Source organism: Perissodus microlepis, chromosome 11, assembly GCF_051167445.1.
Source record: "Perissodus microlepis isolate ML-2025 ecotype Zambia chromosome 11, ASM5116744v1, whole genome shotgun sequence".
Lineage (NCBI taxonomy): Eukaryota > Metazoa > Chordata > Actinopteri > Cichliformes > Cichlidae > Perissodus > Perissodus microlepis.
This window is the reverse complement of record NC_140471.1, coordinates 16,455,751-16,475,122: the sequence shown is the minus strand read 5'-3', so window position 1 is coordinate 16,475,122 and position 19,372 is coordinate 16,455,751. Positions and strand designations below refer to the sequence as shown.

At 41.3% G+C, this 19,372-nt stretch overlaps 1 protein-coding gene across 5 annotated transcripts; it reads right to left on the bottom strand.

Moving 5' to 3' along the window:
- Positions 1–972: 972 nt before the first annotated feature.
- fbxl4 (F-box and leucine-rich repeat protein 4) lies at positions 973–17,671 on the bottom strand. Of its 5 annotated transcripts, none has more exons than XM_084943691.1 (9): positions 17,455–17,671; positions 14,390–15,020; positions 12,482–12,815; positions 11,093–11,337; positions 10,631–10,844; positions 8,768–8,839; positions 6,181–6,305; positions 5,606–5,793; positions 973–4,877 (listed from the first exon to the last, which is right to left on the bottom strand). In XM_084943691.1, the coding sequence occupies exons 2-9, from the start codon at positions 14,884–14,886 to the stop codon at positions 4,714–4,716; spliced, it is 1,839 nt and encodes a 612-aa protein (XP_084799817.1). In that variant the 5' UTR covers positions 14,887–15,020; positions 17,455–17,671; the 3' UTR covers positions 973–4,713. The 5 variants fall into 5 exon arrangements, with proteins under 5 accessions (XP_084799817.1, XP_084799813.1, XP_084799814.1 ...); XM_084943687.1 differs by lacking the exon at positions 17,455–17,671 and adding an exon at positions 16,335–17,448; XM_084943688.1 differs by lacking the exon at positions 17,455–17,671 and adding an exon at positions 17,125–17,448.
- Positions 17,672–19,372: the final 1,701 nt, after the last annotated feature.

Genomic DNA, 19,372 nt, shown 5'->3' with positions numbered 1-19,372 from the left:
TGAGGAGGGCTCAGAGGAGGTAGACCACAGAGAAGACTGTTTCTGCTGTCAGCTTTGTCCAGGTATGCTCGTGTCACTCACACCATCTGGAGATAAGGGGGAGGGGGGGGGGCAAAAAGGCACGGAGAGACCTTGTGACACCACTCCCTAACCCCCCTCCCATTTACTTTTTAAACGCTGGATTTATTATTCAGGAACAATATTTCCATCCATATATTCCCCCTGCAGATTCGTCAAGCTATGTCTGTAGGCACTTGAAAGACAAATAAAAAGCTGAACTAATTGCTGTGGAACCCCCCCTGGATATATCAGGCTCGTAGAGGAGCGTGACAGCAAGAAATCAAGCTGTAGTGCAGAGCGGAAAGCCTCCATGAATCACGTTTGCATCCACGCTCGCGCGCAAGCACGCACGGCGGCGACGACGTTACTGGCTGAGGAATAATGATTGGGGAGGCAGTCCAAATTAATACTTCAGCCGAGGCCGCCTCGTTCTCCGTCATTAGGGCACATTACAGGGCCACAATATACATCATTAAACTAGGCATAAACAATTCATTAAAAGGCCGTTAAGAAGACAAGCTAATGTCACTTCTCCCTGTGGTATTAATAGACTGTAAAATGGCAGAGGGTTAAGGCAAAAAGGATCATTCCGCAACGACTATCCAGTCACTCATCCTGACTAATGGCTCTGCTAGTTGTTGTGGATTCAGTAGACGAGCCTACTCCCCCCCCCCCCCCCACGCCTCCAACCCCAAATCACACTTAGACGACTCTCTCCTTAAGAAGCCCCAACATGATACAGCGGCGCAATTTCCATTTGTTTCGGCGGCAGTGGCGTGCTGTTCAATGAAGCTGAAGAATAAGAGAAAATAGAATATGAGTGAGTTAATGCCTTCGCAGCCACTTTGTTCTACAGTCAGACTGCTTACATCTCTGCTCCTACAGGATCAAAAATGAGCCACACACACTCAGTCATCAGCCTTCGGTTTATTTAAAACCTGGTGAAAGTGAAGCACCGCATTTCATCGCGACAGAGACACACAATCTCTTTACACAACAGTGGCTTTCACGCTGCAGCGGAGGGAGCGCCGCTGCAGATCCTCCCAGTTCATGGCACAAAGGTTGATCACATATCCAGAGTGGGAGAAGAGAGACTGCATATTCACCAGAGGAAGTAAAAAAAAAAAAAGCATAGGGCCACCTCAGAAAAATACACCAAACTGCATCACTGGTCAAACAGTGATGATCTGAGAGTGGTGCTCACTTTTTAAATAGTTTTGCCTTTGCAAATTAATGCTGTTGCAGATAGTTGCTGTACAAAGTATAACAGTGACAGTGTTTTTATTGTGGTGCAGTAGTTATTACTGACATAATTACATAATTACATGATAGCAGGTCTTCGAAATGAGAGCTTTACCTGGATAAATAACAATAAAAAATAACCCCAAAAACATCAAAATGTATTAAAAATTTGGGTGGGCCGGGCAAAACTGATGCATTAGTGAAAGGGCTGGTGTGCCATACTGTTACCACACCTGTTTAAAACAAAACTGGAAATAAACCAAGTATTAATTTCCCACTCTTATGCAGCAATTTAACCATACCCACACCAATAACAAGACTGGAAGATCGATATGTGATTGACTTCTGCGCAGCCAGGACTGCTCTGGGTTTAGCCTAGCTCAGCACACAGACTGGAAGCAGGAACAGTGTAGGAAGTCATTTTTACGGTGTTTAGAAAGGTAATGACTGTAGCTGCAGAACGGAAATGTCGCTGCCATATTTATTTCTTAAAGCTTAAACAACTGGCAGATGGGAAAATATGTACATTCTCTAACATCGATCACTGAGCAAATCTGAATTTCAGTCTTTTTTACGTTTCTGGAGTATTTTGGGTTACCGGGGGAAGGTTGCTGATTGGTCTGTAGGCCCGCGTGATTTGAGGTTTAGTGGACTAGCATTGCACAAAGGTAAAGTAAACTAAGGTAAAGACGTGCATTCACTCTTACTGCTAAGTCAGGCTAAAGGCATGTTTTCAGTCTTTATGCTGAGCCAGGCTAAAAACACATTTCCACTTCATGTTAGGCTAGGGTAAAGGCATACTTTCAATCTTAGTGCTAAGCTAGGCAAAATACCAAAAAACCCAAGAAACAGTTTCCCAAATTATATATTACCATTTAAACATCCACCAATAATGAGTATAAATAACATTTTCATTGCCCAGGGAAATATAAATAAACCATTTTTTGCATATATAGCTCTATATTTTGCAATAATTAACATGGCTGATATAAAGTATATGGCACAGAAACTGGTCAAATATAGGTGTGAGATTGATGACGACCAGATTAATGTGTTATTACTTTGGTTGAAGGGCATTAATAAAAAAAAAAAAAAAAAGCGAAGCACTTCACCACAATCTAAACCACTTGGACACAACATTCAAACAGGAGCATAAGGCACAAATATTGACTAGTAGCATGTGCTTCAACTAAAAATTCAAGTTTGTTTCAAACACAAAAATGCTCTTCAAGCACTTCTCCCACACTGCAGCCTTGGCTTCATATATTACAAAAAATAAATAATCAGCAGCAGTACATTTTTCATACAATTACTGCAACATTCAACACTCAATAAGCTCTGATTAACGTCTCTGTTACGCCAGCGCAAACTGACGATTTGTGTCACGTGTGGGTTTGTTGTGAGCAACACCAAAGCCCGGTAACCTTAAAGCTAACTCAAGTCTGGTGTTACTTTCTGTAAAGATGTCCTTTGTGCTGGTTTCTGGAGTAAAACATGTTTTTAAAAAAGTGACATTTAATGAAAATGAGATTATATATAGCCCCTGAGTTTGAGGACAAATACTGAGGTCACATATCGTACTTACACTTGTTACACGTTAACATTACGTCCTCGGCTTAATTTACAGCACTCCTTCTCAGCGGTGGAATTTGATCGGAGTGGGTTATGTAGTCGGCTGTAGTCAGGCAGCAGTGACAGAACTCAACAGGAACGACAACAGAAACAGCACTAACATTATGACACTGCAGAGGGCCTATCTTGCACTTTCAAAGGTGTTCTGCATTTGCAGCTAATTTTAAATGCCTGGGCCCAGCTCTCCAAGTTTCATGAAACTCAGCTTGTGTAAACTTGCTGACAGAAAAACAGCACTGAAAACACTCCTCCACCTGAGCTCTCACCTCGGCGGAGGAGCCAGTGACTTTCAAACTTGGGGAAACAAAACTTTAGCCTAAAGGCCCCAATTTGCCTACGCTGAAATGTTTACACAACCTATGAGGTCTGAACAAAACCAATTATCATGCACCCCGATTATTAACACTTTCTATTTCATTTAGTCCACTGAATTGTCTGATGTACTGTATACAGCCAAACACATTCAACTGCTTCAGCTGCAGATGACTTTCTCTACAGTATTCCAACAAAGGCCTCTAGTTCCACACATGCATATAGCATAAATTTAGTTAATAACTACCCCTGTATTTCTTACTTGTTAACACTCGGACTTAATATAGAATATTATTACATTCATCTGAAGTGCCTGATATGTGGTGACACATTAACAGCTGCCCAGGTAATACAGTTGGAAATTCTTTCATATTATCCTAGTGAAAATATTAACTGCTGGACCAAAAGCGCCTAACTGAGAGTTGGAGAGGAAAAGATTTTTAGATTTGTTTCATGTCATCTTAAATAACATCTTCATTACTTCTCTGCGCTTTTATTTCAAAAGAGTCAGTGTGCATATCTTTTGAATTTCATGCCTTTAGGTGTTTTCTGTACTCCTGCTATTTTAGAGCATGTGGAAATGAAAACAATTTTTTTTCCCCATTGATGGAAACACGCCATCGCTAAATCTCTAGTGCATGGACCTTTAATGATGAGATCCTTGTATATGATCCTGCAGTTTGTAGCAACACATATTAACTTGCGATAGTCTCATTAAAGTAAAGAAATAAAAGAATAACACTAACCACAGTGCATTGCATCTAGTGCAGCTGTTTTCACCTTTAAAGCCCCTTTGAACACAACACCATCCACTATGATTCAATGAAAGTGAGTGAATGGTGATAAACACCACCGGAAAGACCTTCATGTACAAACCAGCCCGTTCATATTCCACAATCAAACAAGGCACTGACCAAGGCCCTGATATGTAGCTAATATTATTATGTGAAGTCCAGTAACAGGTATGAATGCTTTGTGCTCCATTTGTTTTCCTAAAAAGATGCTTAAAAGAAGTTTTCTCTCAAATGTTGCTTTTTTCATGTGTGATTTCTAGTGGTAAGGCATATTTCCTTGCCGCGTGTTATCTGGCAATACATACTGTAAGTGCTGATTCATATTGTGGGAACATGTGGCAGCTTCACTGCAACAACCCTGATTTAAAAAACAAACAAACAAAGCCCCCACCCAAAAATACAAGTGTCTTATGTTGTATAATCCTGTTCCTACAAATCTGTAGTCATTTAGGTTCACTAAATCAGTAAAGCCAGTAAATTCCTCCTCACCCAGTCCCACCGCTTTTTATACTGACCGCTAAAAGAAGATCTCGTCCGTGACACAAGCAGAGGCAGGTCTGCAATCTCCTCCTGCATCTGACCTGCCTCTGAATCACTCTGGGGCAGTATGTGCTGACCAGTACCTCCCTCCACTTGCTACATCTCAGTAGTGGGAAATGAGCCAATGCTGGGGTCACTGAGTGAAGCTTTTCTTGATGGCCACATTGGGGAAGAGGCCAGAGAGCTCCTGGACGATGCGCATGTCTATCTGTGAGCAGAAGGAGACGTCCAGGAGGACAAGCTGAGGACACGACTGGAGGAGTTTCTTCAGTGAGGCGGCGCTCACTGACCGTGTACCTGTCCGGCAGACGTATCACAACAGGGACACGCAGAAGGTGAAAAACGCTTCACAAAAAACGCATAAAAATAAAACAAAACATAGAGCTGTGAAATAAAAACAATGATATTTTTATGTCTGGCTATTTCTTAAAAAGGAAACTGCGTGTGTATTTTCTTTGTAAATGAAGTAAAAGTTCCTCTCTGCCTGTTCACACAGATCATAGAGTCCAGACCAAAATCATTTGCACACCTTCCAGCGAGTCAACCACTGAAGCACATCTGAAATAACTAAAGAACTGACACATCAGCATAGCCTGAATAACACTGAAGCTACTGTGCTGTCAAAAACACCAACTTATGCAACTGGAACTAGAGTGTTACTGCTATGGTGTGCTGCTGTAACTTTGCTTACTGTGCATTACTGTATAGCAATATTAAGCTGATTATTTGAGTTTGTGTTCGAGGTTAACTTGAAGTTTTTTTTTACCCCTCAAATGCTATACTGGGAGCTGCTGTGAATATGATAAGTGAACGATGAGCTAAATCAAAAATGCAGTTGCCCAACTGACAAAGTCTCTTATAAAAAAAAAAAAGTTAAGTTGTGGCTATGCTGCTCTGATGGGGAGCTTTATACACCAACGTGATGAAACATAAGTCATGACCGAATAACCACGAACTTGACACTCATTAACAAATTATTAATAAGGCAAACGTTTGTTTCCACATATGTGTGAGGGAGATCTTACCCAGAATGTCGAGATGCCTCAGACAGGGGCAGCTGGCTGCCAGCTCCTCTATGTCTGAGTCGCAGACGGTGCGGTTGGCAGTGAGGAAGAGCTTGCGCAGGCGTGGAAGGCTGCGGGCGAGGTATTGGAAACATCCCGTACTGCTCTGCAGCGTGGGACACCAGCCCAGGTCCAGTTCCTCCAACATCCTGAGCAACAACAGAGCCAACAAGTAAACTGGGGTGACGCAAGGACAAATTTGGATATTCACAGAGAAACCATGCAGTGTCTCTAATGTGTTAGTGATTTAACAAAAACAAAGCAATCACAGAGGAAACTAACACCATTTTATGTCCTGGACAATTTTACAACCAAAGATGTTATATGAGAAGAATCCTGAACTGAAAGCTATGAAAACTCCCCACCAAGCAAAAAGATGGTGGCAGGAGCAGAGAGGGGGGAGGAGCTTCCTGAAATCTTATTTTGGGGCGAAATTAGCACTTAAAAAAAAAAAAAAAAAAGCTGTTATGAATGGTTATTTTGCACATGCCTGGAGTCCGCAGGTGTTATAAACAACAGTAGCTTCAAGTGACTACCTGCACCCTGAGACGAGCTCAGTCAGGCCTCGATCGGTCAGGTTTCTGCAACGCCACAGGTCCAGAGAGCACAGCAAGCGACAGCGAGTGGCCAGCATACTGGCTACAACATCATAGTCTTCGATCTGCAAGTGAGACAGGAGCATTTACTCTCTATACAATATGCAGCATTTGCAGCTCACAAGCAAGTTCCCAGAGGGACATTTGGACGATTCAGACCCGCTTTAATGTGCAACACCACCCTCGTCGTATGCTGCAGTCGATTCAGATGTTATGATTTGTACACGTCGGTGTGAGCGATGTACGGGCTTTAGGATATCGTAAAGGAAGATGATGCTGTCAGGATGAGTCAGTCAATAGTCTATCTAATATATTCTGAACAAACTTTTGAAATGCTGCGATAATAAAAAGCTGATTAGCGGCATCACCCGGCTTGTGGCTCGTAACCTCGCTTCCTCGAGAGAGCAAAAGAACAAAGCACTAACGTGGAATACTTTCACCGTAAAAAACAAAAACAAAATAGTCTTTCAGGAACTGATTTATGTTTGCGAGGCTGTTATTGTTCTTTGGTGTCAGGTAATGCTGGCCATATTTCATTGTTTCATCCAAAGATGAAAGCAAAGAAATGCAATTTAACAACTAAAAACAGCCCGAGCAGATACCTCAGCTACAAAAATGACAGCAAGAACATTTCTCAGAGTTAGCAGTGATGGATATTTAAACTCTGGCAGAGAGAGTCGCTGCCTTTATGCATTTCTCTTGCCAAATGTTGCATAACTTTATTTCTGATGATGACAGTTATGCCTTGAGAAAGACCACAAGATGATTTTCTCATGTATTATATCAATATTTCCATCAAAGTCATTCAACTTTTTTTAGGGAGTTAAACACACACAGATGCCCCATCATTATCATCACGATACACTAAACATTTATTAAAATGCCTCATTAATAATTCTAAATGATGTTAATAATAAAACATATTGTACTTTAATATCATCATACATATCTGTCCACAACAGTTGCTGTATACCATTCCCCTCATATTCAATGAGCCATCATTAAAGGAGTAACAGGAGAATGACACCTCTCTCACAGAAGTCTACAACTACCAACCAATTATCTTATCTTAGCACAGACTGCACAAAGATTAGCCAGTGACCCCATGCCAACCACCGGCTGTTAGTGAAAAATGTGTATTCCCAGACTGGTTTTCAAGTGGTTGTTGGCGTTTGCTGTCACTGGGTGAAATTGGTTCTAAAGAGGTACACGGTGCTGCACTGAAAACTTCTTTGGCCTCCAGCAAGTTGCCATGGTTGACTGTAGTTTGCACGGAAAAAGCTTAATGTCACTGCTGTCTAACCATGGAGCAGTAGTGAAACTTGGTTTTGGTCTTAAGACGCACGTTTTTCCAGATCTCATTAGCGTTCTATGATTAGCGTTTGCAAATGGGTGTCTTCCATGCAAACACTAAGGTGAGCAATCGCAAAGAGTGCATGGTCAGCACCCTCTTTGCATCTGAATTCACTTGGCAACAGCCAGAAACCTCCAGTAATCACTCACTAACCAGTCAGGGTATACATATTTATCACTAGCCACTAGAGTATCCTAAATGGTGGCCAAATGGTGTCTAGGCCTGTGTGACTACAGCATTATGCAACAGTCACACTAAGAAAAACAGTGGTTGGGGTATGACCAAAATTATTGTGACCTTGTGCAATGACCTTGCAATCCTGTCACAGACAGGGACCAGGTCTTGACCACTCCCAGTCAGTTGCCATCTTCAAAGAGACTTTGGCGTGGCAAGATGGTGATAAGAGTGATTTGCCTATCAGTCTGTCAGCTGTGCTGTCAGCTTACTACTGAACTGGGTCAAGTTGGCAATTACATGCAATCATTTTGTGTTAATACAGTGATTAACTTGTGACAAACTGTCAACAATTGCAAATGTGTTGCAGTGTACATACACAGAAATCAATATTAACTACTTACAGAGTCGAGCGAGAACCTCAGAAATTCAACAGAAGCAATTCCTCCAAAAATAGAGACCTTGCTGCTTCAGGACAGCGATTTAACTGCAATGTGATATACTGTAGGTGCTTAGCAACCTTGACTTTATGTAGGAATATAACCAGAACGCACACAATTGGCCACCAGCTGACTGGCTCACACGCTGACTGCATTTTCAAACTGTTTGTGTTCATAAAACAAACATCATTTACTTGAAACCTTCACTAATCAGAGTGATTCCAGTGAGTTTGAATCAGGCCACCATTGTTTGCAGACAGGATGCCTTCCACCAGACAACCTCTGCGATCGCACAAGTGGGTACTGCAACTACTTGTAATCAGTTTTTAATGCAAAAAAACATTAAATTCAAAAATTCAATTATATAAGCACAGATTTTTCCCAGTTACGATAAGATTGCTGTCCTACTTTTCCTCCAGTGTGACTAAGCCATTTGCCAGGGATCACAGGGCTCTCTTTCATCTTCCTATCTGGCATCTTTTAGACAAGCTTCCAAAATGAAAGGTAATAGTTAAGATTGTAGCTTTCTTTGAAACTTCATATGTGTGCACATTCTCACCCTCACACAGCTCCCCAGGTTGAGGTGTCTTAGCTCTATGCAGAAAGTCAGAATGCTTAAGATGGCTGTTTGCTGTGGAGGAAAGGAGAGACAGAGACAGAGATGCACAGGTGAAAACCAGGTAGGTAGAAAGAGCAAAAGAGATTTAAAACACCGGTAGCATCTTACCTGAGTGTAAATCTATATATAAGATAATTTAAAACAACATAGGTTTTAGTAGCGGTAACAAATCCAGTCATGTCACCTAAAGTTCCCATTTAAGTAACTTCCTGTCTGTTACCTGGCACACCCAGCACTTTCAGGATTAAAAGATTTTAATAAAGCACAGGAGACAATTTTTCCATCTCCTTGTGGAGTGAAAAAAGTGAAAACGGAGGCCTCTCGAGCAGCACTACAACTAGTATATGGAGATATCAGAATTCAGTGCTGCAACTGCCAACACATGCACCTCAGCGGTAGGAGAATGTGTCAGACATGAAAGTGAAAGCCTCTTGTCTGCGTGTGCTCGACTCGGTGTAAGGCATTTTTATAAGTGCCTCTCTCCCGTAAGCTAGCCATTTAATTAGAGCAGTGACAAGGTAATGACAGCTGAGATGTCAGGGCCTCAAACAGACACACGGCTCGCTCTGTCTGTCCGGGTGTAAACAACCTGCAGCACGCTGCCTGGCTCCACCGCAGAAACTCTACACCGTCTGTTGCCCACAACGTCACTCTGAAACATGACAAACACTAGAGAAACGCTGAGGTGCACCACCAAAACAAGGCACAGTGATATTACACATCAGACATGCCTGAGCTTGAATACATGCGATGTATATTCAACACCCTGTAGAATCGGAGTTTACTCAGTTCATCTTAAATCTTTCTTAAGGAGAAATCATTAGTTTTTTCATTAAATGGACATTTTTGGGAAGTTTTGTTCAAACTTATAGTATATGCATGTTTCAAGTGAAACAAAGGAGGTCATCAGATGATTAACTAAACACGAAAAAAATAAGATTAAAACATCTTTAAAACAAAATGACGATCATTTTTTTTATATCAGTTCCGTTACACAGGTGGACCTCAGACTTTATAAATGAGGAAAATGTGGTTTTAATTGCTTACAGATCCCCTATCACAGAAAAGTCATAAGTCATCAGTATGTTAATGCTGTAAAACCTGAGTTTCTGAAAGGGGGGGGGAAGGCCAGTGGAGGCCCTTGGTAACAGTTCATGTGGCCTAGCAATGAAAGAGGTTATGACATGAGCTAAATCGGTTTGCACCAAGGCTTAGTGTAAGATAAAGGATTCATTTGAACTGTGAATCATGCAAAACTACTCTAATACAGTCTAAGAATAAAAGTACAGAGTTGGCAATGAGCAGGTCCCCTTTAAGAAGATAAAAGCTGCATCTGGCTGCTCTTTTATCTCAAGGGGTCGTCACAGTGGGCAGCTCCTCATGTTTGATTTGCCAGACGCCCTTTCTGATGCAAACCGAAAAGGGATTTTCTGCTTTATTAGATACAATTGATCAAATTCTGTTGCTTGAATATCGGAAAAGTGACTAAATTCTCTGACCTTTCCACCGTGTGGAATCTACCTCTTGAAAATCTCTGACATTCTATATATTCAAAATACGAAAGATAATTCATTTTTTAAAAATCTTTTTGTAATTTTTTTTGTAACAGCTCAGCATCAATGGTGAATAAAACATTTTATACATTTAGAAAAAGGAGCAGTCTGCAAATTATAAACAGCCAGGGTATCGGATATATCATTAACCAAACAACAATTTGACCTGCTCTATATTTAAACAAGACAGATCGAAGTCCACGCGAATCACTCTGATTAGTTTCGCAGAGACACTGTTTGCAGCGCATACCTCTATCTTTGTTCGGTAAAGCACCAGCCTGCGGAGGCGTGTAAGTTTTGAGATGTGCGTGAAGGCCTGTGGTGGGAGACGATCACAGGAGGACAGGTTGAGCTCCTGGAGTCCAGGACAAGTCTGGGAGATGACCTCGAGACAGGCTTCGTTCAGGAAGTGGCAGCATGACATTTCCAGGCAGACCAGGCTGAGACCACAGGCCTTCATGAAACTAAGGCGGGAGATTGAGAGAAATGAGTGACAAGAGGCCAAAAACAAAAATGAACAAAAAAGCCATCAATTCCCCAGTAGTCCTTCATCCTCTTCTTAATTTATTTTTCAATCAGTTACAGAAGAATGCGTAAACTGATTTTCTTTGTTTCAGTATGCTCCTCCTTGAAAAAGTGCTTTTACTTCTATTGCTACTTTCCAAGGTCATTTCCCTGTTTGCTGCCATTCGTGGCCCGCTGATAGTCTGACCTGCTGAAGCCCGTCAGGGTAAGGGCTCCACGGTTGCCGGTCCAGGACAGGTTGAGCCTCTGGAGGAGGGTGCAGCGGCTCTGCAGGTGTCCCAGGGAGGCGTCACTCAGCCGGGCCCAGTAAGGCTGCAGACTCAGCTGGGTGTACTGTAGCGGGTCACAGCAGTGCTGGTGCAGCAGCTTACAGCTCTGGGCCAGACGGCAGAGGTCTGGCAGGGTCAGGTGGCTCAGTATCAGCTGGATGAGCTGTGGACGGGAGTCGGGGGAGAGGGGTTAAGATAGGAGACGAGGAGAGGAGAGGAGAAATGGTAAGATACGAGGAGGGTGAGAGACAAGACATGTTTGGTCTTGTAAGAAAACATAAGCAGAAAATAACACATAATAGAGAACATTAAAGAATAGTGGAACCTAGCAGAGAAGAGAAAATAGTTCAGTGTAGAGTGGAGAATGTTAATTGCGTCCCCTCTGTCAGGCAGATCTAAATAGTGGTTATCTGGGAGACACAGCACCGATAGCAGGATCAGCGGTGAGCCGGCTTGTTTTGCACCGCATTCGTGTGTCTCTCAAAGAGAAAGAATGGTTGTGCGTGTGTGTGTCACAGTGGATTAACAATACACTGTGTTCAAGCTGGTATCAGCTGACAGATAATAGCTATATTGTGTTTCTGAAACAAACACACAGCGGTTGTGAAGACTGCTGTTAATGGCAGTGGTTTGGATAGGAGATAAGAGAACAACTATCAAGAGTACTGCTGGTGTTTTGAAGCTCGCCTCAGACAACATGATACATCTGTATGGCATGAAAATGACTGTCTGTGAGTGCGAGATCAAGAAAGTGCCAGAATGGTTCAACCCGCAGTGTTCGTGTGTGACACGTTTTTTTTTTATTTTTAAATACAACAACAAAAAAGTGCACGTGTGCACACATGCTGAGCACATATAATAAGGAAAAAACTTAAAGCTTTCCTTATGCACATCAAAACACTTCAAATAATCAGCGTTGCAAATGTTTTGTGTGCAGAGAAATGACTGCAGCACCTTCAACCTATATGTAAGACTAGTGCATGCTACTGGAACATCTTCAAAAAAGAAATTTTACATATTGCAACTTTCAGGCAGTAATTGTAGAAGTAATGAGGGCGGCAGCTGAGCAGTCAGGTTGGATCTCTGTGCTTGTCAAAATAGGAAGAGTGTGATAGGAAATGGTTAAACCTAATATTTATTAAAGAGGTACTGATCGAAAATACTCCTGTCTGTACCATTAAGCAAACAAGATCACATCTGAAAAATAAAATTAAAAATGCAGTTTTATTTCATTGTGCGTATCTAAACTTTCAACCCAGGCTTGGATGACGCAAGCCTTCTGATTTGTTATTAAGGACTGTAATCACCTCATATGGCAGTTTGTCAAAGTAGCCATTTCCTGTCCTCTGGTGCTTGCCATCTCCTTGCCTGAAAGGACCTCCCACATCAGACAGCTCCTCTTCACTGTCGCTCAGGTCACTGATGTCGATGATGGGCATTTTATAGAGAGCCAGCATGGGCCTCTCTTTTACCCCACGCAGGATAACAGCATCCAGTTCGGTGTAATAGTCCAGCAAAGAGCTGTTCACCTCTAGACGCAACAGGTTGGTTGGGAAGCCGATATGCTTTATTTTAGGGGAAAACTGGCGAGCCTGTGGAGTCAGCACCTTGGTGGGCTCACCAGACCACAACACCTCCCACCTGGACAACACAAAACATGTGCAAATATAAAAATAACATTCTTTAACCTATATAATGCTATTAAGACTACTTTGCACTACTCTAGGTACTCGCTGAAAGCAGCAGGAAAATACAGTCCCAACAATGTTCTTAAGCCTGTGTGTGGCATTGTGCACAACAGTGTTTGCCTCTTTATCTTAACATATTTCTAATAAGCAGAGACAGACGGATTTGACCATATATGTTGTCGGATATGCCCCCATATGAAAACTGTCTTTATTACAGTAATTTTTTTTTTAAAGCTGTGCGGTGTAACTTGTAAATTATGTTTTTACATAGCTTATCAAGCAGAGCAGTTTTCCCTCTGTTGTTTGCAGTACTATCAGTACTTTATGCAACACATGTTCACAGGTTGTGAAACACATTGGAAAGTTACTAAATAACAACCCCATCATTGTCTGTTTTCAATATAAATCAAACATACAAATCAGGCATATACAGTATTCTAAAGACTAATGATATAGTGATATCAAAACTTTACACTCTCTAAAAATCTGTATCAGGTCCAAAACTCCAGTGTTGATCATGCATTCTTAAATAGTGGGACTACTTTGAATGGCTTTTAGCAGCTGACCACATCCATAATCCATCAGAATTGTATACCCTGACTTCTGTCTCACTTCTTTTTTTGCTGGCTCCCTGTGTGTCTCAGTGGACATACAAATAATCCTTACAAGCCAGAGGTTGAGGCTTCAGAGTAAAAGCTGATACTCTGCTCTCTATGGTGTCAATGACAATGTACCCCATTTAGTAATGGGGTACATTGTCATTGACAATTGGCAATGACAATGTAGAATGACGTGTAGAGCAAAGACAGTTGACAATTAGCAACTGTCTTTGCTCTACACGTTTTTAAAAAAATGTTTTCAATGAAAGGGGCAGCCAATCAGAGGAAAGCAGGCTTGTGGGGGAGGGGATTCTATGACTTGTTTCGGACAGTAATGAACTGAGAGACTGCACCAAGAGCAGGACCAAGGCAACATAAGGCAACACCTAACACGAGACAATAAACACCAAGCTAAAGCTACTGTAAAAAGTGAATAAAGATCCAGGCAAATCTTAAGACTTTATACAATTTTATCAGTTTAGTTTTTTCTAATCAAGGTAGCCTAAATCATTTATCTGCATGCAAACATGGCTAAATATGATTCAGTGCTCTCCTATACATAATACTGCGTCTTCAAGTCGGAACTAAGAAATTAAAAAAGCTCAGTCTCTGCATATATGCAGCTCCACTGTGCAGTGTGACTCCCTTGACAATTTGCAGTTAGTGCTATAGCAGGTAGATTGTTGAAGAAATAATCTAATCATCTAATCTTCGTGATAACGAATTGTAATAAGCTAATCCCATTGCATCCTCTGCCAGGTTTCTGGTAGTTTTCTGGTGGAAATTCTGGCCAAGCAGTACTTTACTCCATGAAATCCCAACTGGATTTTATCCAAACACTGAAGCCTTGTTATGTAATCGAAAACTGTGCAATTTACTGGTATTGTAAAGTTTTAGAAATGGCATAGTGTGGAGGAACTATTGTTACCTGACATCAGTAGGCGGGTTCTGGGTGAAAGGATTATGAGAGCAGGCCAGGATCTGGACGATGGCTCCAGGGTAATAGGTCTCAAACACCTCCACTGCCGTCGGGTAGACGGGCTCCTCAAAGCCTAGCTCAATGTAATCCTTACTGTAGAAGCCTTTAGGAGTGCGACGAAAAGGCAGCGGAGCACTGGCACACTGTTCCCACCACGTCCCATAAGTTCTGAATACAGCTGTCTGGGTGAAGTCCCCTGAGCTGGGGTAGACGTTAGGCACCCCTGCCAGGTTCCACATGGTGTAAGACATGCTATTCTCACTGCCATAGTGGGAGCTGAAGTCCAAAACCTCTTTGGCGTACTGCTCCACCTCCACACTGACTGGCAGTACCGCTCTCTGGCCAGATTCCACAGCCCGTCGACTGGTCAGAGCCTCGCCTCGAGTTCCACTCCTGGAGCGCCGCCGCAGACAGATATAGTAAAACATGCTCAACAGGGTTAACATAGGGAACTCTGGGACTGATGGGGGCAGTGGGGAGAAACGGAGTAGGAGGATAACCCTCCACCTACGGGTAGAACATTATCTCAAGCGCTGGGGATGAACAAAGCGCAGGCTAGAAGGCTGGCTGCATGCATGACCTGTGGGTTAGGCAGAGACAAACAAGAGTGAGAAGAGCAAGACAGCAGGTCTAAGACACCACAGAGGGACCAATTTCTGCTTGGTCCCGATATAAACTTGATCATTTTGGATATCTGAATCCTAAATTTAAATGAAAATAGCAAGAAGCAATAATACATTTTTGGCTGAATATAAATTGAAGGATTGTAAAACCAAAACAAAACAAAAAAACGTTCCATGTGGAGAAAGCGCTACTTTATGTTGTGCGTGATTATACTAATAAATAATCAATACATTCAATACATTTCTTTAGGGTTGTCATAAAAAAGACCTGCTTTCAACACAAGGTTTTTACATAACAGGACAAAAGATAAAATCATCCACCCTGTAGCGGGTCTTAAAATCAGATAAATGCAAGGTCAGAAGAACAACATCACATGACATATGACGCATCCCTATTCATTTAACAAAAATTAAGCCAAAAATACAGAAGCAGTGTGTGAAAGACTAAGCACATGCCTGGTTTCAGCAGCTTTTAGAGCCCTAATCATTACCCATCCACCGCCATGCATTACGGGCAAATATCTCCATATTAGCTCGTCTCTTTAAAGGACACTGTTCTAGAAGTCTTGTGCTTTGTTCAGATGTAACTTTGCAAATCTAAGCTGAGCTGCCATGTGTTGTTTTTTTTAGAAAGAAGAGATTTTCTCCTGAAATCCTTCTAAACAAGCCATACTTCTTCCAATTGTACCGTCTCCAAGCACAGTCTGACCTTGGGATGCATCTGCTGGGAGATACACTCCAGGGTCTTCAATGTGCACTTTTTTTTCCACTGCAGAATGATAGACTTCAAATTGTTTGGAAATGGTCTTTTAACCCTTCCCAGATTGATGGACAGCAACAGTTGTTTCTCCAAGCTCACTGCTGATGTATTTCCTCTCTAGCATTGTGTTAACACACACCTGGCTTGTCCGTACCAGTAACCTCCCAGAGTTTCTGCTTTTTCATTTGTTAAACAAATAATGATGCTGTGCAATATGTAAAATGTTGTTGGTTATCTGAGGTTATATTTGTTTAAAAGGTAAGACTTACTAAGAACCATGTTTTGTAATTTGTGCTGATATAAAAAAAATAATGTTAATTAAAAGACGGGCAGCTTCTTCTTATCATGACTGTACATGTATATACTTATTTTTACATGTTGATGCTTTCTTGTAGACAAATGATTCATTTTTACACATTGACAAATTACAGCAAGAAGCTGGATCTAATTTCTAGCAATTTCTTCACTATTTTAACCACTTTGACACTTTCTGAGAAGAAGACTTGCTTACTTATTCTGCAAACAAACCAAGCACTTCTGCAGCTGCCAATCTTCGAAAGGTATAGCCTTGTACCGCTGCTTGCGTGTGGCATTTCTTCATAACTACATGCGGTAGTTTGTGGTTAAATGAAACACGGCAAGACATTTATCAAACCAAAATGCAAACTGTAGAGGTTAAATCCATGTTAACGCTTGACACCATCAGAAATCTCTAGCACTGACTACAATATTCAGGTTTCAAGACATCCTGGTACTTAATGGTGCCTGGTAGCCACAAATCAAGAGTGGCTACATGATACCAGAAACTTCTGGGTCTGGTGCCTGACACTCCTGCCTCACAGGTTTTCAGTATCACAGATTGACCCAGCTGTAGGCTGCAGTGAGCAGTACACGTTTGCCAGGGACATCCTGTGCTTATGTGTAAACAAACAAGTAGCCCTACAAGCAATAACAGGACACGAGTCCCTACCAACCCTATATTAACCGCCTTTAACATTAAAAAACAATTACATAAAAGCCAGTGATGTTTAGACAACAACCACGTTTTGATAAAACTAAAATATTAGCTTTAACTGTACACATGAAATACTAATAATACTGTAAAAAATACTACAGTTCTGACAATAATGTGGCCTTATTAATGCTGTACGGGAAGAGAAAAGGAAGTGTAGCGTTTTCTGTCTTGCAAATGTAACCTTTGATATTTCATTGTGCATTTGAAGCTAGCTAAACTAGCCCTCCAACCTTGCTACCTTTGAAGGCATTTCGATATTACATTAGGTAAACGAATTCTGACATACGTAAGCGTACTTTAAGCCAGCTGCCAGGAAGAAACTGTCTTTTCCCAAGTCCTTGTTCAATAAACTGAGCAGTCTCCCACAGCTAGTGCTGTCACTGTTAGCTAACGATAAATAGTTAGTGTTAGGTAGGCAGCTAGCTAGCAGACACAGGCTGAGCTGTCAAAACATGAACTGTTAGCTTCCGTAATGGTTGCTGTGCAAAAACCGAGCGATCAGAGAGGACAAAATTTACAGTGAACGTAGATCAATGAATCCACTGACGAGGAAAAACTCTCTTCCTTCCATAGCCGTTCACAAAGATTTCAACAATCAAACATTCTTGACGTTTACCTTGTGTTGCCTTCAAGTAACAGTCGGCCAATACATTAACTCAGAGAGCGCACAGCACAGTCAGCGACATAATCTGGGTAACCCTTCATCTTTGTGTGTTTTAAGTATTAGAGAAGTATCAGTATTATTACTACCACTACACGAGTTATTTCTACAAAACACGATGCACTGGGGCGAGGCTCCAGGGGGAAAATAATGCATTTTGGAAGACTGCTGCTTTTTTCTCTCTATCATTGCACCAGTGCGGCACTAAATAACTGACTGTGTTCAAATGTCGTGAACAAATGCGAAACATGGCCAATTTTGACTGTTTTTGTCAAAACGTGTGATTAAACAGGACGCGGAAACCTAAAAAAATAGAAGTTACGTATGAACTTTAAATGTCACACTTTAAATGTACAACAAATTATCAACATCCGGTCGGCTTCTTTTAAAGCAAAGGATTATGGGAAAAGTAGTTCTTTGGTTTAAAACAGACGCTCAAAACATTCACCCCAGTTTCATGGTTTTTAATACATTTATAGATAATCCAGCTTAATGTGTATTAAAACATACCATTAAAACAATGGAGGAGTGTAATAAGATTTCATTCTGTTTCAAGGCCATTCACAAACAACATAGATGTACACTATATACACACACCCAAAAATAAAAGGTAGAGTTCGGTCAGCAATGGTGAAAATAATTCTTCAGCTTATTAAACCTTGGAGATAAAAAAAATTAAAACAACTGAAAAAGATTTTTTTTTTTTTTTTTTTTAAATAAAACACACACCAAAGGAGAACCAGTCATGTAAACAAAGAAAGATATGAGGTATAAGGTAAGAGCTAATTAAAAAACAAGGACCAAGATAAAAATGTATTCAACTTTTTAGACATATTTCAGCGTCCTAAAATACTAACGTAATGTAAGAAAACAGTCAAAGAGGGAGTACAGCCTTTCGCTCAAACACAAGCAAACGTGAATAATAACTCTTTCTCGTTGAAGGACCCATTTATTGGCAGGTGTTTGAGCAAAGGGGGTCAGAGGAGTTTAGGGAACACTGCTTGTTGCTCTGCTGCATCCAGAATATTGTTCCGCCATTGGCGTGTGGCAGTGGTGGCAAGGGGTTCAGTACTGGGAATGAGGTCACCCTGTACTGTCCTATTGACAGCAGGAAGTGGTGCAGCACCACAGCAAAGAATGCGGTGTCTCTGTGCGCTGACTCTTCTCCTGGTCCCGTCAGGATGTGATTCAAGCCTCTTTGGGCAGTGATGTTTCCAAGAAGTTCATTACTCTTGGCAGTATTAGTGCTTAGAGAGTAATGGAGCAGATTGATTTCTGATTTGCTCCATTAGAGCAGAAATGAGCTTAGTCATTTCTGCTCTGATGGAGCATGTGAAAATAGCAGTGGAGAGCTGGTCTGCTTTAGCTAGGACTACTTAGAAAGCCATGCTTAAAGTGCTTAAAGGTGGCAACCAGGAACCTTCATCATCACTATCATCACCACCAAAAATCTCCTGCTGGTGCTTTCTCTTTCTCCTGGAGCACTCTTGATCCTGCCGGGTGGTCTTGTAATTTAAAAGCACTTGAAAGCACCCGTGAAACTTTTAAAAATAAATAAATTAAAGGTACGGGAAAACATTTCTATAAACCTTTAAACATTTTGCCAATTTTCCCACATCTTCTCTTGGTTTTGTAATGCCACTTTATTTTTTAACAAGTAGCTGATAATGTAGACATAGTGTACTCAAAAGGAAACAAAAAATAAAAAGCTAGCATGCCCACTGCATTTTCAAGAGTCGTAACTCTAATGAATGTACGCTACAATTTGCACAAATACTGAATATTATATTTTGGGGCTGCCAGTCAAACTGAATGTTTTTCACATGCTAAAAGTCTCTTGTCTACAAAAGAGAAGTCTATCCTCCACCATCTC

What these genes read in the sequence shown, in the direction of transcription:
- fbxl4 (XM_084943691.1), bottom strand. Translation starts at nt 14,886, where the DNA reads ATGTTAACCCTGTTGAGCATGTTTTACTATATCTGTCTGCGGCGGCGC. An exon ending in AACCCGCCTACTGATGTCAG is followed by an intron (nt 12,816 to 14,389) that starts GTAACAATAGTT and finishes TGTGTTGTCCAG; the next exon opens with GTGGGAGGTGTTGTGGTCTG. An exon ending in TTTACCGAACAAAGATAGAG is followed by an intron (nt 8,840 to 10,630) that starts GTATGCGCTGCA and finishes TTTCCTCCACAG; the next exon opens with CAAACAGCCATCTTAAGCAT.